The sequence below is a fragment of the Erinaceus europaeus genome, chromosome 6, assembly GCF_950295315.1.
Source record: "Erinaceus europaeus chromosome 6, mEriEur2.1, whole genome shotgun sequence".
In the NCBI taxonomy this organism is placed as follows: Eukaryota; Metazoa; Chordata; class Mammalia; order Eulipotyphla; family Erinaceidae; genus Erinaceus; species Erinaceus europaeus.
The window spans coordinates 8,903,669-8,920,186 of record NC_080167.1 but is presented as its reverse complement, the minus strand read 5'-3'; the positions used below and the strand labels follow the sequence as shown (position 1 = coordinate 8,920,186).

The 16,518-nt window shown below is 49.0% G+C and overlaps 1 protein-coding gene across 1 annotated transcript in view; it reads right to left on the bottom strand.

The window, feature by feature from the left end:
• NOS1 (nitric oxide synthase 1) overlaps positions 1 to 16,518 on the bottom strand; it is a 177,343-nt gene that overhangs the window by 42,399 nt on the left and 118,426 nt on the right. Inside the window, exons 8-11 of the mRNA XM_016190669.2 lie at positions 15,489 to 15,630; positions 11,612 to 11,751; positions 6,836 to 7,010; positions 1,238 to 1,339 (exon numbers count right to left, since the gene is read on the bottom strand). Coding sequence (XP_016046155.1) covers positions 1,238 to 1,339; positions 6,836 to 7,010; positions 11,612 to 11,751; positions 15,489 to 15,630 — 559 coding nt within the window. The remainder of the gene's footprint in view (positions 1 to 1,237; positions 1,340 to 6,835; positions 7,011 to 11,611; positions 11,752 to 15,488; positions 15,631 to 16,518) is intronic.

The window sequence follows — 16,518 nt, the reverse complement described above, 5'->3', positions numbered from 1 at the left end:
CCCTCCGCTGGCAGTACCCAGCTGGAATTCAGGAATATTTTGTTTTCCTTGTGTTTGCTTACTGATTTATCTCGCATGGCAGTTAACTTTTGATGTTGGCAACTGATGCTGACTTTCCAGTTATGGTGACAAAGCAAAATCCTCTGAATTCAGAAATTTTAAAGTAATAAAGATGAGAGGCAGGGAGGTGGCTCAGTGGTAGAGTACAGGCCTCAAGGGTGTGAGACCCTGGGTCCCATCTCCTGCACGGCACTAAGGGTGGTTTATTAAGGTGGAGACCAGTGGACCATAGCGGACCGGGGATGGGGTGGAGGTGGGACTGGCTGTATGGGTGACATGGCCTTGGGGGTCCAAGGAGGCCAAGCAGTGTGTCCCACTCTGCCCACAAGACCTTGTCCCCTTCTTGCTTCCTCCATTTCCAAACACTCATCTTACTCCCACCTCACTGTCTCTTATCTCTTTGGTTTTGATCCTAGTTGCCAGTCCACCAAACCAGGCTCCGTCCCTTCACTCTCCTTCCTCCTCAGTCCACCTAAACTTGCGTGTTCCCCAGGATCTTCCTCGGTCTCCCCACTGTCATTGCTCCTGACATGGGGCCTCTTGACTTGTGGCCACATTCCCCGACCCCACAGTGCACTCTGCGGGCTGTGTGTGCCTTCCTTGTGTGTCTCTGAGGGTCCATCTTCCAGTTCAGAGAGACAGTCTCTGTAACAGAGTGACCACTCACTGCTCTCCAGGTCTCCTGGTCTGCCCAGGAGAAGCCCAGTTTAACCCGATGTCCTGACACAATTATGACTAGTGCTTCTGAAAGTGTGTGGGTCTAGGTGACACACCTGACAGCCATTAGATAGCTGTTGTGTTGACCACAGAGCTGCATGCACCCAGGGGCTTCTGAATCTGTGAGAATGACCTCGGATGTCTGTCTTTATTCTGTGATGTTCTGGGGTACCGAGAGGTGGTACGGTGTGGAGGATGCTGGCCATCTCAGTTCTAAGAAACTGTAAACAAGTCTGTGGTCACCCCTCATCTACTCATCCCTTCCTCAAATGGTCCCCATCCAAGTGCCACAGGTGGTATGAAATTGTGCATGATGACAGGGAGGCCTCACTGGTACAGAGTGTCTGGAGCCTCCAAAGACAGTTCCTGGTAACCAGGGTTCTCGACCGTCCCCTCCGAGGTCCTGAAAGGTTTTGTTCCCCCTTGAGGCTTGGCAGCAGGAGGTGTGTCCTGGTGCTACCTGGAAGCTGTACAGGACGGCAATGTTGATCTCCACCAGAGCCTGGTCCTTCCACAGGGAGGATGTCTTCCTCATGTCCAAGTTCATCTTCTTGGCCACTTCCTGAAAGAGAAAGGACATCCAGGTTAGGACACCTCTAGCGTTTGATGAATGAGAGGCAGGGTTGGTGCTGATAGTCAACTTTTTTTTTTTTTTTTTTTTGCCTCCAGTGTTATTGCTGGGGCTCAGTGCCAGCACTACCAACCCACTGCTCCTGGTGGCCTATTTTTCCTTTATTGGACAGTACGGAGAGAAACTGAAAGGGGGAGGGGAGACAGACAGACAGAGATACAGAGAGACAAAGAGAGAGAGAGAGAGAGACTTGTAGATCTGCTTCACCCCTTGCAAAGCATCCTCACTGCATGTGGGAAACGGGGCTTGAACCTGGATCCCTGCATGGGTCCTTGCACTTAGTACTATGTGGGCTTAACTGGGTGTACCACCACCTGACCCTTATGTGAACTTATCTTTGTAAACATTTTAAAAATTAATTTTTATGAGCGTGAAGGAGAGAGGCCAGAAACATGCTCAGCTCTGCTACATGGCGGTGCCAGGGACCTAACCTGGGGCCTTAAGCGTTCAAGTCCTGTATTTTTACCAGAGTGGTCTCTCTGGCCTACTAATGAATTTCTTAATCAACTTATTTTAAGATGTCTCCCCTACCCCACCCCAGAGTATCGCTCAAGTATGGCTAATGGGGTACTAGAGATTGAACCTGGGACCTTCAAGCTTTAGACCTGCAAATCTTTGTATAACCACTGTGCTCCAGCTCCTCACTCACAGTTTGACTCATTCACTCATTCTAAACACACACACATACACACACAATTTTTTAAATTGAGAACCTACTGGTCGCAGGGACTTAGAGAGACAAAGCCTTCTGAATAGAGAATTAGTGGTGGGGAAAGATGGCTAACACTGGAAGGAGTGCTGATTTCTGGGAGGCAAAGAAAGCAAACAAGTGGGATGAAGTGGGTCGGGGTGAGGGGGGTGGGAATTATCTTCTGCCAAGACGGGCAGGAAGGTCCACCAGGGAGATCAGGCAAGACCCGCATGGTGTGCGGCGCCGGCACATCTGGGGGAGAAGGTTCTCAACAGAGACTGCGCATGCAGTGTCCTCCCTGAGTTGAGATGAGGCTTGTGATGCCCAACACACACAGTGGCAGCCAGCTGGTGTGGAGGGCAGGGAGCTGGGATGGGTGGGAAGGAGAGGCAGGACTGGGCGGGACAGCATCTTGCGGGATGTGCCAGGGGTTGGGGTGCAGATGCGTGATTCTGGGCATGTGACGCCATCTGGTCTCTAGCAGTAAGAGCTCCCTGCCCAGCCTCTCACACCTGGATGGGCCACTTCTTGGGGTCTAGGCTGCAGGTGCTACATACTCAGGATGCCTGCCTGCCTCCACCTGCCTCCACCTGCCAGATAAGGAGTGGACTGAGGAGTGGGCCCACTTTAGGCCCACAGGGTCAGTCGGCCGCGGAGTTGGATCTCTCATGTCCAAGTCCTGGGAGAACCCCCTCCCCCCAGCCAGCTGACTTCCTTGGCAAAACTACTTGGGAAAAACAACCCCTGACATTTATGTTGTGGCTGAAGGGAGCAGATGCTGGTGTCAGGAACAGGGAGGACCCACAAGCAAATTCATTAATTAGAGCCTTGCTTCCCACCTCCTCTGTCAATTCTAGTCACTTGTGGGAACCCAGGCCTCATTACGGAGCTGGAAGGTGACAGTGTCTCGGGTTTGGGTAAATCGCTTCCCAGCTCCAGCTGTCAACATATAATGGCAGTTGGCGTTGGAGGGCTGGGTGGCAGGGAATCTCATTTAAGTTACCCCACGATGAATGTCTGCAATTGAAATATAAGCAGAGAGCATGGAAACAAACCTATTAATTTGCAATATGCGGCCAAGGCGTTAGGCTCTGCTCGGGGTCTGTTTAGCAGTGACATCCACATGGATGGCGAGGCGCTTGCTGCTTAAATGAACTCACATACAACTGGAGCTACTTTGTGAAAAAGGAAAGTGTGTACAGCCAGTTGTGCTGCTACTGTCTCTTCCACAGCGAGAGAGAGAGAGAGAGAGAGAGAGAGAGAGGGAGGGAGGGAGAGAGAGAGAGAAAGGGAAGTCAGTTGCAGAAAAATGACCTATATGATTTGAAAAAACAGTCCTCAGATGCGATGTGAGCTGCATCTGTGGAAATTGTCTACAATGTCTCATCAGTTCCTGCTGTAAGTTTGTACAGATCGGTGGCTGCCCCACAGCCGCAGTTCCTGGGGTGCTTGGAATTAATCTGTATCCTGAGGATACAGCATAATCTCAATATGATAATAATTAACAGCATAATCCCAATATGATGCAAGCCTGAAGATCCCTGGACTGAAAAAACTTGAGGGGCCCAGAGATGACTCACTCAGTAGGGCACACACCTTACTATACATGAGGCCCTGGGTTCGAGCCTCAGCACCCTATGGGAGAACAATGCACAGCACAGGGGAGTGTGGTGCAGCACTGCTGTGATGCTTCTCTCCTCTCTGTTTCTCTCTCTTCCCTCTCTCTACAATAAAAAGAATGAAAGATATCAGGCCTCGAGGACACTCGGTGGTTTTGTGCACGTGAAAACTCCCAAGGACATTGTCTGGAACAGCCTGAATACCACAGATGTAGCTAGTATTTTAGGTTTAGGGTATACAATGTGCTGGTTTAATACATTGATATATTGTAATGTGGTAATCACCAGTGTTAATTAAAGCCTTTTTCTTCTGTAGGGTAATTGCTATCTAGTATCTTATCAACTTTTAAGTTTATAACCCAGTATGATAGATTCTGCATGTGTCATCGCACACGATTTGTCTCATTCACCTCACTCAGCACACCCACATGAACACCCATGGATTTTAACCTAGACGGAAAGCTTGGTTCAAGTTCTAATCCTGACTCCACACTTTCTTTACTGTGTGACTAAAGCCCAGTGCTTAGCCTCTCTGTTTCTCAGTGCTTACTTTTGAAGTCCAAGGCCAATCACACAGCAGACAGCTAGGAACATTTGCTGACAAAACCACAGCAGTCCTGGGTCTTTCACGGAAGCTGAGCTTCCCTGAAGCACTCAGTCTAGCACTGTTTGGTAGATGAGAATGAATCAGCCAGGAAGGGATCCAGACCCTGCCCCAGAAATGCTTACGGTGTGGAGTCTCTGCTCCTTCCGGATTTTCCAGGATAGAGACACAACAGCTGAGTGTATGGGTCACTCTTTTTGTGAGGTGTTGAATATCTAACCCATAGTCTCATACCTGGACCTGACTATAACCGGACCTTCTCTCTACCCTAGCTTCTTTAAAAATTTTTAAAAATTATCCTTATTTATGTATTGGATAGAGACAGGCAGAGATTGGAAGGGAAGGGGGTGATAGAGAGGAGAGAGACAGAGAGACACCTACAGCCCTGCTTCACCACTTACGAAGATTTCCCCTTGTACGTGGGGACCGGGGACTTGAACCCAGATCCTTGCACATGGTAACATGTGCACCACCACTTGGCCCCCTCTCCCCCCCTAGTTTTAAAGAGTGAGAGAGAGAGACAGTGAGAGGGAAGGAGGGAGGGAGAGAGAGAGAGAGAAAACATATGTGGAGCACTACCCCACTACCCATAGTTTCTGTTGCTCCCACATGGTGCTGGCAATCAAACCCAGAGCCTCATGCTTTCAAGGCAGGTGCTCTGTCTCTGACCCATCCCCTGGCCCTTTGTGCCATTCTTAGACCCATCTGGTGACACTTGACAGTGAGAGGAAAAGTAGCAGAGTGGTTATGGACTCAGGCCCTTGTGAGATAACAGCAAATATAGGCTGGTCTCTGTCCCACCCTGACACACTGGCATATTCCTGCGTGGTCAGAGCACACACAGTGACTCTGGTGGGGTACACATGTGGGGGCTGGTCACCAGAAAGAACAGCCACGGTTAAGAGGCTGGGGTTTTCCACCTCACCCTACCCCAGCCTCTGGAGAGGAGAGGGCTTGGAAATGGAGTTAACGTTATGTGATGGGGCCCTATAAGATCCCAGTGGTTTGGGGTTCTCGTGGGTGAACACGTTTTCACTCCAAGAGTGGTGTACCCTATCTCCACAGGGCCAGGAGCTCCATTGGGGATCCTTTCAGGCCTCGTCCTGAGCACTGTTTCACCTGCATCTTTAACCACAGTACTTACCCACCTGTAAACATTGAGCAAGTGTTTCCCCAAGTCTGTGAGCTGCTATAGCAAATCAGTGGAACCTTGGAGAGTGAGTGTGTGTGTGTGGGGGGGGGGGGGAGGAAGGGGAAGGTTGTCAAGCATTTCTGACTTGTAGCCGAATCTAATTGAAGTTGTGGGTGACTTGGGGGCCTACTAATTGAGACTGGCATCTGAAGGGGAGTGCAGTGTGTGGGACATTAGCACTAACCCTGAAACAGACCCAAACTTGAATCCTAAGCCTCACCCAAACCTTCGCTTAAACCCAAACCTCAAATCAAACACTAAGCCGAAGGTTAGCCCTAACCATAACCGTAACTGTAACCAAACCTCAGACTTGATCCTTTCACTGGTGGGCTCTGTCACTCTCTCTAGGTGAGAACTGCATGGGTTGGGGATGAGCTCCACACGCTGGTGACCAGGGCTGCCAGACATGATGCATGTGTGTGCGTGTGTGCATGTGCGTGTGTGCATGTGCGTGTGTGTGTTTTGTGTAAAAGTAGAGGCGATGTGAGGCCTGGGAGATGATTCAGTGGGTAAAAGTGTTGGATTCTCAAACCAGAAGTCCTGAGTTTGATCCCCAGCATCGCCTGTGCCAGAGTCATACTCTGTCTCTGGCTCTCCCGTTAATAAACGAAACATTGGGAGCCGGGTGGTTGCGCAGCGGGTTAAGCGCACGTGGCGCAAAGCAAAAGGACTGGCGTTAAGGATCGCAGTTTGAGCCCTGGCTCCCCACCTGCCTGGGAGTCGCTTCACAGGCGGTGAAGCAGGTCTGCAGGTGTCTGTCTTTCTCTCCCCCCTCTCTGTCTTCCCCTCCTCTCTCCATTTCTCTCTGTCCTATCCAACAATGGCAGCAGCAATAACAACAATAACAACTACAACAAGCACAACAACAAGGGCAACAAAATGGGGAAAAACAGCCTCCAGGAGCAGTGGATTCATGGTGCAGGCACTGAGCCCCAGAAATAACCCTGGAGGCAAAAAAAGAATAAAATAAACAAAACATTAAAAAAAGTAAAGAAGACACAGAGGAGAGCTTGCATTCTGGCTCTGCCACTCACTAGCTGTCACTCCACTCTTCTGAAAGTCCTGTCCGCACATCTGTGAAGGGAAGACTGTGGAGGGGACTCGGTGAGCCTGTAACCCATGCACAGGGCTCTGGATAGTGGCTGGCACATGCATCATTAATGCCGTGATGGCTCTATAACTGCCAATCCCCACCCTTCCTGCTCCCCAGGATTGTGGGTTTTGTCTGAACTCCCTCCAGTTTCTAAGCCCCAAAATTGGGCAGAGATGGGCTGCAGGGCCCACCCCTTCCTCCTGCCATGTGACCAGGGAGGGTCCTCACCTCCAGAATGTTGTAACGTGAGCTGTCACAATAGTCTCGGACGCCGATCTCTGTGCCCATGTACCAGCCGCTGAAGGGGCAGGCGCTGAACTCCAGGCCGCCAATCTCCAGAAGCATGTTGGACACGGCAGGGAGGCCGTACCATTTCAGGCCCAGCTCCTTAAACCACTCAAATCTGCAGAGACAACATGGTCCAGTTCACAGTGGGGCAGTGTTCTCAGAGGCTGGGGTGCCAGCTGCTGGAGGGAATGACCACTGTTTCAGAACCTAATTCCTAGGCCTTACTTTAGATCCATGGAGTCACAGGTTCCGCTGTTGGGGCCTGAGAATATACGTTTCCATATCTTCCAGCTGAGCTGTTTGGATGGACAACAGGTCTGGGAAGCTGATTATTATCTCCCAGACTCACCCCAAAAGCAGATCCAAGAAAAAGTAAGTCTGCCAGTTCCTTCCTGCCTCCATGTCTTTGCACCTCCTATAATCCTGTCCCTCTGAAACCGTCCTGTTTTACTCACTTCACTGTCACTCTCAGGTAAAACTTCACTCTGGGGAAGCTTCCCTGAAGCCTAGCCTGGGTCAAGTGACTTCATGGGTCTAGCCAATGTTTTCTCCTGCAAAAAATCCAATATAGGGTGATCTCACTCATAGGCAAGTTGAAAAATAAGAACAGAAGGGAAAACACAATATAGAACTTGGACTGGAGTTGGTGGATTGCACCAAAGTAAAAGACTCTGGGGTTTGGGGGAGGGTTCAGATCCTGGAACATGATGGCAGAGAAGGACCTAGTGGGGGCTGAATGTAAATGTGGAAAACTGGGAAACATTACGTATGTACAAACTACTGTATTTTACTGTTGACTGAAAACTGTTAATTCCCAATAAAGAAATTAAAAAAATCCCTTTGTTGGCATGAAGTAGTTATTGTGATGACTGGTAAATGTGGCAAAGATTTCTTCGTGAGCCTGAAAGCTCCACTGAGCAGGGGAAGTATGGCGGCCCCTGAGCTACCACTATCCTGGGCCAGGCGGGAACAGCGGCTGTGTCTGAGGAGCCAGTGAATGAATGGAGTCACCAGGGAGGCTGGGCAAGTTCTGGGACATCTGGGCTCTGAACAATTACTCCCTTCTCTAGAGTGTGGGGCAGGCTTAGAAGTAAGACCCAAGGCAGTCAGGAAGTGGGCTAAGCGCACATGGCGCAAAGTGCAAGGACCAGCGCAGGAATCCCAGTTCGAGCCCCCCAGCCACCACGTGCAGGGGGTCACTTCACAAGTGGTGAAGCAGGTCTGCAGATGTCTGTCTTTCTCTCCCCCTCTCTGTCTTCCCCTCCTCTCTCCATTTCTCTCTGCCCTATCCAACAATGACAGCAGCAATAACAACAACAACAACGATAAACAAGGGCAACAAAGGGGGAAAAATAGCCTCCAGGAGCAGTGGATTTGTAGTGTAGGCACCAAGTCCCAAAAATAACCCTGGAGGCAATAAATAAACAAATAAAAAAGAAGTAAAACTCTAAAGCAGAACAAATTGTTTAGTAATCAGGAACCTAAAGGTAAGAGTATAGCAGATGAGATTTAGGGTCTTCATGTTGGAAGAAGCTAGGAAGTCTTTTTTAGGTATATTCCAAGGGGCCCACGACTTTAGTAATTTTTGCCTTAACCTGATAGCTAACCTGTAGGTGGGCTGAAAATATTGTCTAGGAAGATGGTGTCAAGAGTTGGAAATAGGACTAGAAAGCTGAATCAGGGCAGAGAGTATCTCCCAAACATGGAGAAAGTATATAAACACTGCTAACTGTAAACCTCCTCAGTCTGACCTAGGACTCATGTCTATCCATTACATAGCACTTTAGCCTGTGCCACCTCTGCATCCCTGCTGGTCTGAAGTCACATTCCATGGTCATGTCTAGGAACATTCTAGGCTGTACTCATTTTAGGACAAGTCTTCCTTAAGTGGCAGAGTATGTTGACCCAGCCTCCCTTTGGCCACCAAGTTGTAGATGCTACCATGACACCAACCTGACTTCCCTTGACAGACAACCTCAACAATGTGTCCTGGAACCCCACCTCCCCAGAGCCCTACCTCTCTAGGGAAAGATAGAAACAGATGGGGGTTATGGATCCACCTGCCAATGTCCATGCCCAGTGGAGAAGCAATTACAGAAGCCAGACCTCCCATTTTCAGCATCCCATAAAGATCTTTGGTCCATAGTCCCAGAGGGCTAAAGAATGGGGAAGCTTCCAAAGGAGGGGATGGGATGTGAAACTCTGGTGGTGGGAATTGTATGTGGTTGTGGCCCCTCTTATCCCACAATCTTGTCAATCATTATTAAATTACTAATAAAAAAATGGGGATCAGGCAGTAGTGTAGTGGGTTAAGTGCGCGTGGCACAAAGAGCAAGGGCTGGCTTAAGGATCCCGGTTTGAGCCCCTGGCTCTCCACCTGCAAGGGTGAAGCAGGTCTGCAGTTGTCTGTCTTTCTCTCTCCATCTCTGTATTCCCCTCCTCTCTCCATTTCTCTCTGTCCTATGCAACAACGAACAATATCAACAACAACAATAACTACAATAAGCTACAACAAATAGGGCAACAAAAGGGGAAAAAATGGCCTCCAGGAGCAGTGGATTCATGGTGCAGACACTGAGCCCCAGCAATAACCCTAGAGGCAAAGAAAGAAAGAAAGAAAGAAAAAAAAAGTAAGACTCTAATGTGCTACCCGTACAATACTCATAGGGGCACAGGACACCCAGCAGTCAATGCTATTATTTATTTATACAGTGCTTGCAATTAGTGCAATGCTTTAAAAAATAAAAATTAATACCAAAAATGATAAAACTGTTATTTTTACTTATTTATTTATTTTTAATTAATTTATTTATTTTCCCCTTTTTGTTGCCCTTGTTTTTTTATTGTTGTAGTTATTGTTGTTGTTATTGCTGTCGTTGTTGTTGGATAGGACAGAGAGAAGTGGAGAGAGGAAGGAAAGACAGAGAGGGGGAGAGAAAGATAGATACCTGTAGACTTGCTTCACTGCCTGTGAAGCGATTCCCCTGCAGGTGGGGAGCTGGGGGATCGAACTGGGATCCTTAATACCGGTGCTTCGCCACGAGTGCTTAACATGCTGCGCTATTGCCTGACTCCTATTTTTATTTATTTTTTATTGCCATCAGGGGTATCACTGGGGGTTGGTGCCTGCACTACGAATCCATCACTCCCAGGAACCATTTTTCCTTTCTATTTTTATTTGACAGGACAGAGAGAAACTGAGAGGGAGAGAGAAAGATAGACACTTTCAGGCCTGCTTAACTGCTCATGAAGTGTTCTCCCTGCAGGTGGGGAGCAGGGGTTTGAACCCAGGTCCTTATGCCTGGTGATATGTGTGTTTAACCAGATGCACCACCGTCTGGCCCCTCAAAATGAGCAAACTTTATGCCCTCCTTACATTTGGTACGTTTTTGGTCACTCACCTCACCCTACTCTCTGCCCTGAGCTGCGTTCTGACTTAAACATTGGCTCTCTTAGATACCACAGAATTAAAAAAAATGTCAATTCTTAAAATGTTGCTTTGAAATATTTCTCTCCCTCTTTTTTTTTTTTTTTTTTCCACTATGGCACAACTGAGATTGCTAAGCAATGTCCTCAGTCTAATTTTTTTATTCTATAGTTGTAGTTGTTCTTTTTTTTTTTTTTTAGAGAAAGAGGAGAGACACCACAGCACTGTACTTCTATTCATAGTTTGCTCAGTGCCATCCATCATGTGCTCATGTGGTGCCAAGGCTCAAGTCCAGGGGGTCACATACAATAAGGCATGTGCCTTCCCTACAGGGTGAGCTATCTCACACTTTCAAATCATTATTTATCTTTTAAAAATACTTTATTTGGGGGGCCAGGCGGTAGCGCTCCAGGTTAAGTGCACATAGTATGAAGCACAAGGGCTGGCACAAGGATCCCGGTTCGAGTCCCCCACTCCCCACCTGCAGGGGAGGGTCACTTCACAAGCGGTGAAGCAGGTCTGCAGGTGTCTATCTTTCTCTCCCCCTATCTTACCCTCCTCTCTCAATTTCTCTCTGTTCTATCCAACAACAGCGACAACAACAAAAATGGAAAAATTGGCCTCCAGGAGCAGCGGATTTGTAGTGCAGGTATCTAGCCTCAGTGATAACCCTGGAGGCAAATATATATATTAAATACACACACACACACACAAGTGCTCAGCTCTGGCTTTGGTGGTGCCAGGGACTGAATCCTGGATCTAGGAGACTCAGGTATGCAAGTCTTTTGTAGAACCACTATGTTGTCTCCCCGGTACCCCAAACTATTATTTATCTTGATGACTGGGTTTTCTGGTGTCTGTCGCCCACTTGAATTTCCCTCACACCCCTACAGCCCCAGGTTAGTGTCTTACTCTGCCATCTTGAAGAGCAAATTGGGCTGGTGCAACCTCTTCTGGCTTCAGATGCCACTTAAACTTGACCCGCAGGTGGTCAAGAGTCTCCACCACTCCTTCTACTTAGACTTTGTGCTCTCAACAAGGCAGGCAGTGCTTCTGCTCTTAGGGGCCCTTTAGGGCTGGACAAAGGGCAGGTCCTGGCTGATGGCTGAGGGATTATGGGTGAGCAGGGAGATCAAGGATCCATGAAGACGATGGTCTCCAGGCTGGTCAAGGAGAACTTACTGATTTTTAGGGGAACCACTCTGTCCAGGCTCTACCATGAGGGCTAGAGGATGGGCAGATGGGAAGAGGGGTCCTAGGCAACCCCCCAGTCCCGCCTGCCCTCTTACTTGGGGTGCCTGATGGGCACTTCCAACACCAGCTCTGGAGGAATCTGGAAGAGCTCAGGGTCGTTGCCGTTGGCCTGGAGCAGGAGGGGCAGCACGTCGAAGCGGCCTCTCGGGGGCTTCCAGCCTTGCTGCATGCAGATCTGTTAAGAGACCCACCCGGTCAGTCAGACTGCCTCGGACTCTTCAGGCAGAGACTCCTGGTGCTGCCATTAGCGTGACTTCTCATGGTTCCACTGGGTAGAGGACAAAGCTGCCCCCCTGCTCTGCACTTCCTTGGGGTGGGGCTCCTCTTACACGTTCTGATTGTGATTCTGGACATGTCTGCCTTGGTGTCCAGAGGTACCAAGAAAACCTACCCAGCCTGATGAGGGCGCACCAAGAGAACCAGTGCACTGACTGTTCTATTGTGACAGGACACGAAGCAGCCTCGTCCCCTAATCTACAATTTTCTACATGTCACATTTAAAAATGAAAACAGATGAAAAGGACTTAAATAATGGCTTCATTTCAATGTGCGTGCATATGTTAAATTTAAATAATGCTGAATTATTACTTACTAATCATAATCACTACAGTATGTTAATTACGGTACCATCAATAGTGCACTGACCAGGGTATTGATGTCAATATATTTCAGTAGTAGAGTGACATTAAGAGGATGTGATTTATTTACTGTTTCCACAACTTCCTTACTCTTAGTCAACTTCTTTTAGACAGAAAAGACAGGGAGAGACACCACAGCACCAAAGCCCCCCCCCCCCAGGCTTGAACCACGTAACTGGGCAGGCATCTCCCAGGTGATCTATCTTTTCGGCCCATAATATATTTATTAGCCCAATAAATATAAAGCATACACACAGTATATGGTCAGAGATGTCTGATAGCACCATTTGCTAATGATAACACCATGATTACTTTTATGAGATATAAAAGGGATATAAGGCCCCTGTGTCTGTATAATACCACAAAGCTCCCCCGCCAGCTACATATTTTAAATTCTATATATTGAGAGAGAAGAGAGAGGGAAAGACAGACAGAGACTGAGGGAGGTGGGGCATAGGCACCAAAACACACCATTACCCATGGGTTTCCCTTTGGTGTTGTCCATGGTGTTTCTTTTTGATGCTGGAGATGGAGTCCAGGGTCTCAGGCATAGTAAGGTATGCACTCTACCTGTCAAACTGTCTCCTGGCTCCCAGTGATAATTTATTAATGTATTTAAAGATATATTATCTCAACGATTTTTTTTTTTTGCCTCCAGGGTTATTGCTGGGCCCATTGCCTGCACCATGAATCTACTGCTCCTGGAGGCCATTTTCCCCTCTTTTGTTGCCCTTGTTGTTGTAGCCTTGTTGTGGTTATTATTGTTATTGTTGATGTCGTTCGTTGTTGGACAGGACAGAGAGAAATGGAGAGAGGAGGGGAAGACACAGAGGGGAAGACAGAGAAGGGGAGAGAAAGACACCTGCAGACCTGCTTCACCACCTGTGAAGTGACTCCCTGCAAGTGGGGAGCTGGGGGCTTGAAATGGGATCCTTACGCTGGTCCTTGTGCTTATCCCATTGCGCCACCACCCGACCCCCAACGATTTTTCTTGTCATCAGAGTTATCACTGGGACGCTGCACATATAGAACTCCACTGCTTCCACTAGTTAATTTTTTTTCTTTTCCTCTAGATAGAGGGTGAGTGACAAGTGAGAGACAGGGAGAGAGAGAGGGAGAGAGAAGAAACACTGCAGCACTGCCTCACCACATGTGCAGTTTTCCTCTGCAGGTGCTTCTGTGTGGTGGCTGGGGGTCTGAACACAGATCCTTACAAATGGCAACAGCTGTCAGGAACGTGAGATGATTTGCAGTGTTACCACCTCAGCTGGGAGCCCAGGTAAAAACGATGCCTGCGGCCTTTCTCCCTGCCAAGGTACACCCACACCAGGTCTCACACTGGACTCCCCACACTTCCAAGTGCTCAGTGGCCACATGAGGTCAGTGGCCGCCGAATCAGAGCACAGGGTGGCCGGGTTTCATAAGACACGATTATATGGCTATGTTTGAGGTGGTTCTTTCTGCTGTGCTTGTGGAAAGAGCAAGCACAAAATCACGGGCTTGGGAGAAAGGAACATGTTCAGGAGACAGAAGGAGAGGGAGAGGCTGTGGTGTTTATGTTCTGAGGCCGGCCGAGAGGACAAGGTCAGCCAAGTACACAGTTAGCACTCAGCCAAATGGAGCAGTGAGCCTGGCTGAGTCGGAGGCACAGGTGCCGTCGCCCTGGTTACAGCCCCTTCCTCAGGGCAGCCACATTTCAATAAGCAAAGCCAAGTGCAGCTGAAGTTGACAGTGAGGAGGGAGAGGAGTGAGCAGTCCTGGGCCCAGCCAGCTCCATCTTGGGGAGAAGCCAGGTTGTCTGGAGAAAGGGACAAGTGGGTGACCAGTGAAAGTGGGGACAGGAGCTGCGAGCCCGAGATGGTTCCAGTCTGGGGCTGCCTGCGGGGTCTCCTTGAGCTGCTGGCTGCTACGCCTTACCTGTGCTGCCTGAGATTTCTCTTCCTGGGAGCTTTTAAAAGCTGCATTGCAGGGAATCACACATGGCATCTCACACACGGGATCTTGTGCATGTCTACTACTGCTGAGCTGCTGCCCTGGCCCTGTATTTATTCCATATTTTCAGAGAGAATAAGAGACACCAAAGCACCCCTGGTGTTGTCTATGGTTCTCCCATGTGGTGTCGGGTGGAACCCAGGGCCCTGTGGTAAAATGGGCAAGGGAGTGAATGAATAAGATGAGGCTGACATCTCAGATGTGATGGGTGCCAGGCTTGACTTCCCTACGCCAGCTCCTCTACTCCAGGTGGGACGCAGGAGAGCTGGACTGTACTTCAAGCTTCTCTTCTGCTCCTATCACGGCTGTGAAGGGTTCATCCCAACTTGGTGAGATGCAGCTTACCCATCTGTGAAATGGGACAATGGTTCCCTTCTTGGGGGCTGGGTGAGGCCATGTCATGTAAATGGGCAGGTGACCAGCTGTCAAGGACGCATCTGGGCAGCATTCCTTGAGGCAGCTGAAGCCCCAGATTAGATCCCTGGCACTGCATGGAAACACCATGGATGATGTGAAGGTGCTTTGGTGTCTCTCCTCTCCTTCTGTTCCTCCTTTTCTACTCTCATCCTCTTTCTTGAAGAAAGAATAAAAAACTGACTTGGGTGGTATTATCATACTTATATGAGGACCTAACTCTGCATAAAAAAGAAAGAAATGGGCTGGATGGAGGGTGGTGAGAGGGTACAGATAGATGGAGGTGCAGGAGGCCTAGGGAAGGGGAAGCTGCACACCCTGGCCGTCCTCTTCAGAGAAGTCTGTGGGTGCACTTTCCCGCATGCTTCTCTCAAGTCAGACCAAATGATACTGCATATGCCAATCCCAGCCTAATGAACGCAGTGAGTACCACCTCAGCATGCTTCACTTTAGACTGTCCAGAGATGTCAGGCATGGAATGTCAACCCTTCACCCTCATTACTCGGGTGAGACCTTTCCTTTCATAGGATTCTCTAATTCCATTCCAGGTAGTTCACTTCCTAACAAAGCCCCAAAACTTAGATATAGACCAGGTCCTGTAAGATAGAGCATATGTTCACATGTAGCCATAAACTAGGGCAAAATATATACCTGAAAGCAAAAATACACAATAGTCTGTAGTGATTCAGTATAAAGTTCCTAATGAAATAGTGTCTACTTAAACTTAGACACCTCCTCACCTACTACCTATTACATTTCACTCACAATAAAAAAATTTAAACTTTAAAAAAAAGAAATAAAAATTTAAAAAAAAAAGTCTGTAGTTAAAGGCAGTGTGGAGGAGCAGAGCCTGGGTGGGGGCGCTCACCTCTGTGAACTCCACACTGGCTGGGTCCCCCAGGATGGAGCTGTCGGGCTGCTTGTAGCCAGCATAGCGGATGAGCTGGGAATTCCAGACCCGGAAGTCATGCTTGCCGTCGATCCTCTGGGGAAATATGGTGATGGCAGACCTGTGATGGGCAGAGGGAGAGGGACACTGGGATTAGGGGGGGCTTGCCCTTTGAGGCCAAGGACTGTGTGGATTGTTTAAGTGACAGCTCTTGCCCTCCTTTCTCCTATGTCTGCCTGCTTGCTTATGTTTGGAATCATTCTACTCATAGTAAATATTATCCTATGACTTTCTTTCATCGTTTCCAGATGTGTGGCTTAGCAGATCTTATGAAGACACCATCTGCCTGGACAGAGAACAGAAAAAGCAGGAGGTGCAGTGCCCGTCCCAGCCCTTGGTGACCCCAGGTTGTCACAGAACCATTTGGAGACTCTCAGAATAGCCCACGAACCCCTCAAGGGTCTAGACCTTGACTCCTTTAACACTCAGGAGATGCTCTCTGATGTTGTATGAAGGCTGAGGCCTCTCTGGGGGAGAAAGCTAGACACCAATTTTCCAAGCAGGCCCTCTTCTTCTGGACCGGCTCAGCTGGCAAACACTTACTTTCCTCTCGTGGAAAACAGGCAAGAAAGCACTGCCTAATGCAAGTGAGCCACTATGGCATGTGTAGCCCCAGGGGCTTCTGGGAATATCCCTCAGTTTCCCCCCCAGTCCTAAGCTGGGGGGGGGGGAGGGCAGCTCTCTGCAGCTGGAAACAGATGCCAGGCAGGAAGAATCCTGCAGGACTAACAAGTGTAACTGCCATCTGCAGGGGGCCCAGCTGTTCCCTTCCAGCTGCTCCTCTCCTAGCTGTGGCTCTGCATGGAAGCCACCAGCCCCGTGGTGCCTCCTGGCCTAGGCATGCTCAAGAGAAGAGCAGGAAGAGAGAAACTCCCGTTGGAGCCAAGGGGGACTGTGATGTGGCAACACCACAGGAGCTGGTAAAAGCAGGTTACCACTGGTGGGGAAG